The 12,864-nt window shown below is 39.1% G+C and overlaps 1 protein-coding gene across 5 annotated transcripts in view; it reads left to right on the top strand.

Moving 5' to 3' along the window:
* Positions 1 to 12,864, top strand: part of MACROD2 (mono-ADP ribosylhydrolase 2) — an 848,220-nt gene that overhangs the window by 490,924 nt on the left and 344,432 nt on the right. For all 5 annotated transcript variants that reach the window (XM_088053520.1, XM_088053519.1, XM_088053518.1 and 2 more), the window contains exon 6: positions 3,891 to 4,012. In XM_088053520.1, coding sequence (XP_087909646.1) covers positions 3,891 to 4,012 — 122 coding nt within the window. The remainder of the gene's footprint in view (positions 1 to 3,890; positions 4,013 to 12,864) is intronic.

The raw sequence follows: 12,864 nt of genomic DNA on the forward strand, positions 1-12,864 counted from the left end.
CCCAAAGGGTAAAGATGCTGCAGGAGCGAACAAGAGCCAGCTTTTCCAGCCAAACTAAACCTGAGTTTCTCTACATTTTCCCCAATTTAAAAGTCTTTAGGTGATGAGACTGCTACTGTTTCATGCCATTGTGTCCTCAGTGTGCCTTCAGCCCATGGTCATGCTCATCCCCATGGCTGGTGCTCCCACCTGTCTTGCTGCTGCAGTCGGTTTGCCTTTTCTGGTGAAACTCCTTCCTGTGTATCTGTCCTCTGACAATCCTTTACTGCTGTGTTTTCCTTCAGAAAGCCCGTGCTCTTCCCCAGGGTGGATCCTTGTTCTGGCCAGGTGTGGAAGGTGCCAGCTAGGGCTTGCACATCCGTGGTTGTCCTTGCCAGCAGTCCTGGAAGTTTACAATTGAGGCTGGCTGCTGTAGTGGGTGCTCAGAACAGCAGGGCAGCAGTTCTGCCCTGAATTTTCTTGTGGACAAGTGTTTGTAGACCTCCCCCATGGCACATACTCCTCCATCCTCCATCTCTCTCCAAGGGATAAAATGTGAGCAGAAAGGAAACTTTATTGTGGCAGACAAGCTTGAAGTTTGACAGTCTTTGTTGATATATTAAAAATAAATGATGCTGCTTCAGCCTGTGAAGTCTGATTTTCAGGTAGCAACTGCATGGGCTGAAGGAGGGGGAAGAGCTGTTTTGTTTTCTGGTTTGTTTCCTTTATGCCTGTACAATCTCAAAGGGTTTTGCCCACCTGCAAACTTTAAGGTATTTTGGAATAGCTTGAGCAGAATAGCATGTAGTTTAGGAAATGTATGTATTCACTGATTTTATTGACAATGTACAACAATAAAATTATTACTTCTCTGTTTGTCTGCCAGCCATAAAGCACTGGCATATTAGTAATGCTGTTCTGCTAATAAAATCTTTATCGTGTTTCAGAATAATAACGTGCCTAAGAATCTAAGAAAAGCATTTCTTTGCCAATAATATGCTGTAAACAATTACAATAGTTGTGATATTTTATAAACCAGTTCATAAAATCATGGAATGTTTTGGGTTGGAAGCAACCTTAAACATATCTAATTCCAAAGGCCATAGGATGCCTCGCCATTAGATTGGGTTGGTCAGGGCCTATTCAATTAATAACTATCTTCTGTGTCCTGTCTAAAGAGCCAACTATGATGGACATGGAAAAAATTAAAAATATAATATAATATTATATGATATTATATAATATTTAAATATAAAAGCTAATACCTGCATTAAAGATTACTTACATGAAGTGTCTGGTGCAGCAATACAGGATTGTTGACATGTTGCTATGAAAATGCTCAGTTGGGAAGTTCTGAAAAAAAGATGACAAAACCATTTTGCATCTGTTGAGCAGAGGCTTAAAAGTAGTGTTTAATAATGAAAGACTAAAGGAATGGAGCTAAAGATTTAGTGAGTGAAATGCATCTAGAAGTTACTCTGTGGCAGTTCTATACAGAAAGACCCAGGCAAGAATTTGGTATTTGATCTGTTCCCCAAAACTCCTTCTTGCCTAAGTAATCAGTTAATAATTTAAGGCATTATACTTCAGCTTTCAAGGAGATGCATGTTGAAATGCAAGAAACTCAGCCTTAGCCATAAGAGGGAAATGTTTATGGATCTTTTCTTATCCATCCTTCACACATTCTTTTAAAGTTGATTTTATAGTTGTTCCTCTATTTGCTTGTTGGCTGCTGGGTATTGTGAATTTGAAATTTATCATGGTAACTCTGATCTTGATGTCTGTAAATGCAGGGCAAACTTGACTGAGATGAGATTCAGGAGTATTATACTTTTCCTGTAGAATCATAGAATTGTTTAGGTGGGAAAAGACCTCTAAGGTCATTGAGTCCATCCAGTAACCCAGGCTGCCAAGTCCACTGTTAAATCATGCCTCTGGCTCAGTAATTGAAGTTCACCTGTTGTAAAATACAACACACAGGAAAAAGGTCAAGAAGTTTTTTTTTTTCTTTTCCTTTCTCTGAAGTTGCCAGCACTTCCAAATAGAAATGTTCCTTGGAAAGTTTCAACCTCCAGGAAACTGCTATGGTCATGAACAGAAATTACAGTCTTTGGTAATGGAAGTACTCACACAACCTTTTCTCAGCACACAGAAGCAAATTTTAAACTAGCTCTTTCCTTTTTTCAACTCCTTTCCTAATAGTTCTCAGTTTATGATAGTGGCTACAACACATGTACAAGTATAACTCTTTTCTGAACTCACAGGTTTAGTGTCCTGCTGTCATCCTGCTTGTCAGTGGATAAAGACTCAACACCTGCTTGATGGTTCAGTAGTAGGGAGGGTTCTCTGGAGTCGCTATCTGGCAGCTGTGACATTCAGCAGAAATTATCCAATCTGTCCATCTTGTTCCCACAACTGGAGAAAATTACTGTGATCAAAATGGAAAGAAGAGTTCTCAACCTTTTATTTACTTCCCAGGAGGTTTTTTTTTCTGTAGCAGTTGGGAGGTTTAGCTCTTATAGGTTTCAGTTTGCATCACAGTGGATTCCTCAGTGTTTTTGGGCACTGGGAATAGACGTGTTTAGCTTCCTGATTTATCAATACTTTTTGGCTAATGTATAGGAGATATTTTGAATATTTTGGAACATTATGACTCATCATAAAAACCATCTTTTGAGTATCAGAGAGCAGGACTTGACAGATGATGTCTGTGTTTAAAAGAAAAGACTGTACATTTTAATGTTAGTTTGTCCATTTGCTTTTAGGCTTTGGCATATGTTGGATGGAAATCATCAAAACCAGCTTGGACAAAGAATAATGGTGTTAATTCTGTAGGATTTGTGATAAAATTAAAATGTTCTGGAGTGTAGCAACAGCAGATGTTTCTTGGAAACCTGACCCACATGGGATAGAAACACAACTTAAAAGGGGACCAGTGCTACTGCAGTCGAAAGTGTTGGCCTAATCCCTGTTTGTGCAACATTGAAAAAGAAAATACATAGTGCCACTGCTTATTTCTGCTATGCATTGTAGGAAATTATAAAGAAAGGCAAATAAAAATACACATCTGCTACCATAACTCATTTTATTATGCTCACATACACTATAGAAGAATGATGTGTAAAAAGTAAATGTGCTTCATAATAACTGGGGGGATAGGAAGGAGGCAGATAAAAAAATATCATGGTACCTTTTAATCTGCAGATTTTTTTTTTCAACACTTTTTTTACTCCAGGCTCTTAAATTCATTTTTCTTACAGTACTTTGGAGACTTTGATTGATTACAACATCTGATTTTGATGAGTCCAAAGGCATCTTACCTAAGATGACTGTGCTTTCTCTTCTTGCTCGTTAAAACTTTCTTCAAACAGAATATTTTGTTTTATTGCATGGCATCTCCATCTGGTCTGATGTGAAAGGAAAGCATGTTTCTTGAATAACCAACACATTCCTAACTTCTTTTCAAATGGTGGCTGAGGAAAAACAGACGACCTGTGTATCACCATCAATGTGCTGAGGTTCTGTGTGGTGAACTTTCCCAGTGAGTGGACTTCAAGGAGTGAAATCAACTGTTTCAAAGTTCTACAGTATTTACAGTTGCAGAGGCCTTAAGATTTAGAGGATTTGTACAAACATTTCATCCTTCCTATGTGTGCATTGCAGTAGACATGTAACAAGCCTTCACTGTATCTTTCTCATTTCCTCATTTAGTCCAAATTCTGCAAAATTTAACCTTTAATGATTTATGTTTAGTTATTGCACATGTAGATTATGATGTGTTTTACAGTTAAGTATGTTTGCTTGCATTGTTATTCCTGCCTTTGTGTGTAGCTGCAATTCCAGACTGGATTGATGTGCGATTCAGTAGCACCTTTAATGTTTCTTTTTCTTCTTTTTTTTATTCACTGCAGATGTGATCCATACTGTTGGGCCAATTGCAAGAGGCCATCTCACTGACACTCATAAAGAAAACTTAGCAAGTTGCTATAAGTCCTCTCTGAAACTGGCAAAAGAAAACAACATCAGGTCAATTGTAAGTATTATGGAAGAACACATTACTGTTTTTTCTAGTTTTGATCTTACTTTTCTTGATGTAGAATAATTACAATTGTAAGCTTCCAGATACATTCCTTGCTCTTCATGCTATGAAAACCCAAAAAATTAAACATGATTTGACCAAAACAGTTGCTAGATGAAAGGGCTAAGCTTACTTTAGGAGTTAGAGAAAGCGTGCCTGGTAGTAGGAGTACAAGCAGCTGTCTCGTTAAAGAAGAGAGGAAGCTGATCCCATGGCTCATTCTTATACTGTATTATTTATTAAAAAACCCCTAAGAAGCCACTGGTCTGCAGTAGAGCCTCCTTAAGAGCTGAGAAGTGATTAATTTGTTGCTTATTCTACCCATTAATATTTCCTAAAAATAAGGGTGTTGGTCAGTTGTGACTGGTTTTAGCAGCCTCTCACCAAAATCGATCATAAAATAGCCTATTTTGTGATACTTCATTGAACTATAAAGTTCATTAAATTTGAAATACGTGGTACAGTTTTGTACCTCAAAGTGCCAAATTTTCAAAGGCCACAGGGAAAAGGAGCTTTTCCTTCTCCAGCTCCAGAGCTTTAATTCTGTAGCTCACACAGTTGCAGCTTAAGTCTTCACGTATGCATAGGTTAGTTCCTTGTAGGTTTGAGAAAAAATTTGCATTCTGAGCCTGACTTCACACTTTTGGGGTCATTTTGGCTGGTTATATGATAGCACATATGTTTGGCAACTTAGAATGCAAACATACACACAATCTTTAAAAATGTAAGCTGAACCAATTGTGTTACATAAGGATATAATATTCAGTAAGGGGAAGCTATTAACACTAAAATATCACAAATGGAAAGTAAAGCTTTTTGAGGAGAGGAGCAGGACAGTCTGTAGGGCTTTGAACTGAAGTTAGGTGTGACCTCCAGAGTCAGACCTGATTAATATCACTTATTTCTTTCTTTTTGGTGAGAGCTCTGCTCCTCAACCCTCTTTGTGCTCATGGCATCCTCTCTCTGCTTCTCAAATCGGTGCCCAGCAATCCCTCTTTTTTCCATTATACAAACCATTGTGGGGTTTGTTTTCTGTGGTGGGTTTGTTTTTTTATTTATTCTAGAAAATTATTCTGTAAAAATTAGAGCTGAAAACAACCTCGGGTTGGTGGACAAATTTTGAGCCCCTCTCTGGTGTTACTTAAACACTGAAGGATATTCGTGTCCTTCTGCCGTTCTGATGGGAGCCAATAAGAACTTTGTGCATTTGCTCCTACATCCATACTTGTTTCTGCCTGTTCTGGGCAGTATCAGGCTTTTGGGGCATTCAGGTTAGTGTTCCTAATTAAAAAAAAATGTTTCTAATATGATGTGGGGAAAAGAAAATAGAATAATAATTATGAGAGGGTGTAAAAAAGGGTATTGAAATAACAAAGGAAAGGCTTTAGTGGGCATTGGTCAATGCAGGTAATGCTTTATCTGTAGGGAGTCTGTAATTTTTAGGACATTGTAGGTGGTAGCATGGTGTTTAACATGGAATGATAAAAAGGGATTGTACTCACGAAAACTAGTGTGATACATCATGAAAACTGGCCTGATATTTTAATGAGAAAAGATAACCACAGGAGAGATCATCCACAGGTTATTTCCTTGCTGGTTAAGAGTTGTTAGCTGTGCACCTGTTTGAGATAAAAAATACTCAGCACCCAGACTTGCAGAACACAGCTGCACAAACTGAACAGGAGCCAAGAGCCACTCATTCATAGCAGCATTTAGAAGCTTAGCAAGCAATATGGATTTTAAAGTCCACGTGACAGATCATGGACTGTTCTGAAAAGCCCTAAGTCCAGTGATTTCAGGGATGCCTTGGGAAGTGGAGGCTACTTGAGTGTCTGTCCTAATGAACAAATCAAGCCTGGAAAAACGTGAAATGTATAATTCATTCAGTTAGGGAGCAGTAGGTTACCGTGAGTCTGAAGGAAAAGAATGCAAAGGGTAAGTGGGTTTCACAAGATCCAGTAGGTGTAGAGGGAAGGGAAAGAAAGTGAGTTAATCTACAGATTTCTGAGGCTTGCAGAGACCCAGATAGAGGGAGCAAAGGATTCAAATCGACTCAAATAGACAACATTTGAGTGCAGATTGGGTTATGGCAACAGAAATATTCGCAGTACAAAGAAGACAGACAAAAATTGTGGGGGAAAAAAAGGTTGCCTATGTGAAATGAGGAGGAGGAAATCAGCTATGCCAATGGATGGCCTATTTTGATTGCCTCTTTAACAAGAAAATGAAATAAGTATATGAAAGAGAAAAATAAGGAATTTTAAAGTAGATAATGAGTAAAAGGAGGAAAAGCCATATGTTACTGACAATAAATAGGTATTGGTGTAACAAGTTTCAGTATGCTAAAAGAATTAACTGAACCAGGGAGCATTGGTACACTAGCAATTGTAATAACTGAGAAGGAAGCAGGAAGATATTGGGTTGTAACGGCACAAATCTGTTACCTTCAAAACAGGAAGGATAAGTCTAGAAATTATTGGAAGAAGGGGAAAAAGCCGCACCACAACTGAAAGTATTTTGAACATGAATTGTATCAAAGGAGTTAGAATTGCTGGAGGCATTGTGAATAGAGAGAGAGATGATGAATGGTGGTGTATTGAGCTGGACCAAAGCATGCAGGGTGACTCGGGGTGCACCACTAAATGCAGTTTAATTTGACATCTTAATGATTTTTGAAGAGTACATAAACACCTCATTAATTGCATTTACAAATGATACTGCGATAGAGGCAGCGTTGAAACCACTAGAAAAGGACAGAGATATATGATAACAATTGATCAGAGACTGAATATAACCTCATCAGCATCCACTCCAGTGCTAGAAGGAGGTTTCTTTCTTTGTTGCAATGGAAGAGAGGTCAGAAATGTAGCTGACAGCTACGGTGAAGCTCAGCACAGGAAATGATGGAGTAGCTTATGGTGGGGAAAAATAACCCAGTTCACAAATAGTCAAAGTGTGTCAGAAAACCAGCACAATGAGGAAATGGTGTTGAATAATAAGTCTCAAATTAGATGTACTTAAAGCAGTTACTTGTTTCACTATTACATATTGTTGATCTGCCTCTGGAGGAATGATGGATGCCACAGAGATTGTATTTCAGTTCAAAGTGGACTGGGGAGAGCTGGAATAGGATTCAAAATAGACCCAAACTCCCTTATACGTGTGTGTATGTAGTGGTTTTACACACTGAGGAAGGGAAGCAATAGGCTTTAAATACTGTGTAAATTCTGAAATGCAGATTTATGGAGGGGAGGAGAGAACAAGATCATCATGTGTGTGACAGCAGGGCAATTATATGGTGTAGCTGATAGTGATTTAGGTTGTGTTCACATCCAAGGTGTCCAGGCATGGATGAGAGCAACTCTGGCTAACTCCTGAGGGAGCACTAATATCTCATCTGTGCATGTTATCATCTTGGTATCTAAAAAAAAAAGAAAGATGGGTACAACTGAAAATGAGAGGAGGGAATGTAATGAAATGCCCATCAGAGTGATTGCCAAGGTTCATAATCCACCAGCAGCCCAGCTGTGGGTGAGTGGCTGCTTAGCCATTAAGGCAGGAAGAAAAGCCTTAGGAACAAATTTGATCATCCTCAGGATTGCTCAGAGAAATCACACAGCCCCTGACATTTGTCTCCTGAGCCTGTTTTCTGAAATGTTTTATATTCAGTATGAGGCTCCAAATGCCATATCAGCTATTTTGTCCGGAGTTAGCCTCTCTCAGGTCCTCTACTCCATCTGCCTTCTAGCTTACCAAAGTTTCTGTTAGTGTGTCCTTGTTATCTTGCATTCCCAAATCCACACACTGCTTTTTCCTCAGCACTTGTTTATGTAGCTGTGCTCCCCCTAGGACACTTGTGCTGCTGCCTGACTATTTGTGTGGTCAGGGTGAACCTTTTGTGTTGGATGAGTCTTATTTATATAATCCTCTGTCTGGTGAAAGAGGATACTTGAGACAGGTTTCTGTTTATCTCCACTTAAGTTGGTACAGCTGAATGGGATAAAAAATATTTAAGGCCCTTCGAAGAGAGTAAATAGTTGGTGTTTGAGCAAATTAGTTTTCTTAAATGTTCAGAATAATCTCTTAATAGTAAAACATTGGTATTTTGATGTTGGTCTCTTTTGCACAGTACTAAGGATTGCTATTATGCATCAATTAAATCTCTGCTCTCTGAAACACTGGAAATACATTATAGGCACCAAATCTTTACTGAAAGAAGTTATAGTAAAAAAACTGTCTAATAGGTGGTTTTTTTCCTCTGTTTTTCTGTACTGGTTTTCTAAATAAAAGTCTTAGAGGCCAATTAATTGTAAGGTTATTAGGCAGACTGGGGGAGTTGTAATCACTGTTTTCAATTTTAAATTGGTCCCTTGTTTACACAGCCTTTGAAATTATTTACTCTGTGCGCTCTAAGTTTTTCTCATTCCGCTTTTCTTTGCATGCACTTCTTTGAAGCCATCTGATACCCTGGAAGCTTTCTGGACATCAAACACTTCCCTACCACCTATTTCATTCAGACTTAGCTTGTGGTTAAAAAAATTTCAATCAATTGCTGTCAGTCAGAGCCAGGATTGCAATTGGACAGGGGACTGTATGAACTGCAGAGAAAATAAAAAAGAGGTGGTGTGTGTTGCTGTGGGTGGGATCCAAGCCAAAAGAGCTGCAGTGTGTTTGTAGAGAAGGGGAGTTGCTGCTGATCCCTCACCCAGAAGGCAGGGCAGGCTTCCTCCACAATGGTTAAAGAAATGGAGGAGTTCTGTTTGGGACAACAGCTCTGCTGTTGTTCAGGACTGTGTTCAGAACTGCAGCCTTCAGGACCACTTCATGTTGGCAGGGGGTGAATTGTAAAGCTTTAACAAGAAGCATTTCTTTAGCCTGTACCCTCTGACCTCCACCTCAAGGGAGAATGATAGGGGACCAAAGGGGGCAGGAGGAAATCCTCTAAGAATGTGGCTTTTTGAGTTCCAGAAGGAGCTCTGCTTATCACCAACAAATGTATTAACAACATGATATACAAAATACAGATTTTATCCTCTTGGTCCCCTAGAGTCAGGTAGGGAAGAGTTCACGCTATTCTAAAGTCTTACTAGATCAGCTTGGCGAGGCATTAAAAACACCACACCGAAAAGATCCATCTCCTTCTGCCTGGGTGTTTGTGCTGTGTATGCAGAAAGTTGTCCTGCTCCAGGGAAAACCTCTTAGCTGGACTTCTAAGAACAGCCACACTGCTCCTCCTCTCTGAAGCACATAAAAAGGCAAAAGGGCATCTAGAAATAGCTCAGCAGTGAGAGGGCCTATTCAAGGGCTGACTTGCTCATCATCAGGTCGAGTGGAAAAGCCCTTGCTTGGTGGTAGGATGGCCAGTGACCTGCAATGATGGGATATTCCTGGGAGAGTAGGCTTTGTCCTTGGACTCTGAATCAAGTGTGTCCCTCCTGTGCACACAGCTTATGCTGCATTTTGGGGAGCTTTTTTACAAAAGTATCTTAAATAGGATCAGGACTTGCTTTTTGAAATCCGTGTTTTGCCTCCATTCCGGGGTCTTCAGTCATTGTGCACAGTGCATGATACTAGCTGTGCATTTTCAGGGGTTTTAAAATCAGAGTATTATTTGAGGCTTGGTTAGATAAATATTTCTTTCATTTGTAATTAAGTTAGTCCACGGGGAATTGCAACTCTTATCCTTTTTATAGGTGGTTTTTGTAAACAAAGGTCATTTAATTAAATTTTGTGATTGGCAAAGTTAATACAAATACTAGTATAACTTGTTTGTACAGAAACCAAACTTAATAATTATTCAGAGCAGCATATAAAAATGCATCAGGAAGGGTGCCTGCAACTTAACCTGTTTATAACACTTAAGAAACAAACTAATTTTTTTCATTGTCTAAAATATTTGTCTCCACCTGTAATTAGGGATTTAAAAAATAGGCATGCACCAATATTCTTGGTATTTGCACTTTCAAAAGCAAGCTGTACTTCTGCTAGGCTGCACAGTTTCACTGAGCTTCATTTGAGTGCATTAGCTGCTGTGATGCCTGAATCTTCAATTATAACTCATAGACTGAAATTATAAATATCTATTTCAAACCCAATGTCTTTTCAGCTCCTCTTGTTGTAAATTATAAAATTCATAAAAGAGGAATTTTATTTGAATTGTGGGGAGATGCTTAAAAAGGTGCACTGTTTGTGTATTGGTCTAAGAGTTTGGTTTACGCTCTTGCCTTTGCCTGTCTTGTTCTCTTTTGTTGTAGAGTTGTCTTTTAGGGACAAGTAAAGTGATTTCTTTTTTTTATTTCCAACTAAATTATTTCCAACTAAACTTATTTCTTGCTGAGAATGTTGCCATAGCAATGTGTTATAAGTCTGAAATTCCTAAAGGTTGGCTTTATCATCATGTGTTCTGATAAAGATTCATATCCATTAATCAGAAGAGTTGCTTCGGAAGGAAATTTCCGCAGTATCATAAATCCATTTAATTTGTTTCTTTGAAACACTTGTTTAACTTGTAAGCTGTGATATGACTGATGTTATGTTTTTGGACTCAGTTTTCTCCCCAGCTTAAGCTTCCTCTTTTTTTTTTTTTTTTTCCTTTTTAGCTCTCTTCTTTTAGGTATTTTCCAGATAATATCCTTAAAAATTAATCTACTACTTTAAGTTTGTCAGTTTTCTTAATCGTCACATTGGCATCAGATGAGGAGGTTGTGATCTTTCCCTGTGGTTCCAGAAATTATTATAGTTGGCCATACTTCCCTTAATCAAAGGTGAATCTTCTGCTTTGTTTTGGATGTGCTCCCTACCATTTCTTCCAAAATGATCTTGGTGGATTGAATTGCAATCCTATTTCTTCAGCAAGGGTTTCATTAAATGAGATGTATTCAGTGAGATCAAGTGTAAATTGCTACACCTAAACAGAGATGCTCATTCAATCGAGAAGGGCTGAGGAATGATTGAAGCGCTGGACAGAGATTCTGCAGAGAATAAGCTGAAGTTTGTAGTGGATCATGCACTGGAGGTGCCTTGACAACCTTACACTGTTATGGGAAAAGCAAGAAAGAAGCAGCTGTAGAACGACAATTAAACAGGAAAAATTGTGAAGTTACCTGTTGTGCTACTGTTTCCAGTGGGAGGAAGACAGTGTCTCAGCCAGAAATGGAGTTAGAAACATGCCAAAAGTAGAGTGAAAGAGGAAGGATTTTAAACCCAGAGTAAAGAAGAGGAAAGATGAGGAGAGGAAGATAAAAAAACCTTAACACATAAAAAGCTATGGAGGAGTAAAAGTAAATCGTTCTCTGGGCTGGGGACAGGACAAGAAGAAACAGACTGAAATTACAGGACTGGACATTTAGTTTTGATACTATGAGTAATTTTCTAACTGGAAGGCTGGTAAAACATTGGGAAAATTGCTTAGGGAAGTTGTGGCTGCACCAGTGTGTGTAGGTGGGCCCTCACTAGCATTTAAATTTTGATTCTGGTTATATATTCAGTATGTATTTCCTGTGAGGAAGTGGATTTGTTTGATTTGGTGCTTGAAATGTGTTGCAGTGTTTGCTTAGTATGGCTAAGAGCGGCAGAAGCAGCTCAGAGGCTGCAATGATCAGTTTTGAAGATGTTTTATAGCAAGGCACCACAGGGAAATCATTTGTTGTAGCAGTGATGATGCTGTGATTCTTCCTTTTTTTAAAGTATGTAGTGGAGTTATGTATGTGGTGCTTCCTGAACAGGAATATCCGTTTCCCCCCCTTAGGGATGAACATTTTAGCTTAGGTTTTGAGTACAGACAGGGACAGGAACAGCCCAAAACTGAGAAAGTGCTTGAACCTCTGCCAGCAGATGGATCTCAGGGTGCAGATCCTGCACCAAGGGGCATTGACAGGACAAAAGCTAATACAGCCCTTTCACCCACCTGGTTCATCTTCAACCACAAAGTGTCTAGATGGTGTAAAGAAATAACTGTGGTGCTTTAATAAGCTGCCTTACTAGGCAGTCTCTGTTCTACACTTTGTTTTGTGGTGTTACTGTTGTAGCTGTTCTGTAACATGGTGATCTTTGTGATGAGAAGAGGGACAAAGGTGAGTTATTTTTGGGGGGTGGTTAATGAAGCACTGACTGAACACTTTGAAAAAAAACAGCATCCTGAACTGGTGGGGAAAGAAAGGAAATTGCTTGTTCAGGAATAAATTCAGCAAGTTTGTGTATGTGATGGGTTTAATGTGTGCTAATTTGCCAATCACCCTGTGGGAATTCTGTGCTTAAAAGGGTGAAACTTCTAGAGAAACGCTGCCTGTTGGCTCAATAATTGGGGAGCTGTCTCATTAGGGAAGGATAAAGTACAGATCTGTCAGACAGTGGACCACAATGTTCGTTATATGAGACAGCTCATAAAAGCCAGGGATTGCTGGAAAATCTACATCATAAAATGTAGAGGAAGAGAATGTTTGATGTTTCTGTGCAGGGGAAATTGTTCTTCATTTGGATTGAAAGAGAATTTAAAAAATAATAGAAGTAGCCTAGAGGGATTCTTATTTGCATGCACATCTCAGCTGTGCAAAGTCAAGAATTTAAGAAGCTTGTCATTATTGGAATAGCACGTTCTTGTAATGGAAATTCATAGTAAAAGTTAAGCATGTACAAATCCCTATCAAATCCCAGAGAACTGGTGAGCTGTGACCATCAGGCTCTGTGCAAAGGGATTGTTGTCCTCGTATCTGGCTTCCTTGCATTGACCTATTCCCTGTCCCCTTGTTGCTGGTGTGTGGGCTCTTGAGGAGGGCTTGTGTTTGCTCTCTAAGGGCAGTCAGTGCAAT

This window comes from Pseudopodoces humilis, chromosome 3, assembly GCF_049639895.1.
Source record: "Pseudopodoces humilis isolate 2021_Gansu_Grassland_sample_001 chromosome 3, ASM4963989v1, whole genome shotgun sequence".
NCBI lineage: Eukaryota > Metazoa > Chordata > Aves > Passeriformes > Paridae > Pseudopodoces > Pseudopodoces humilis.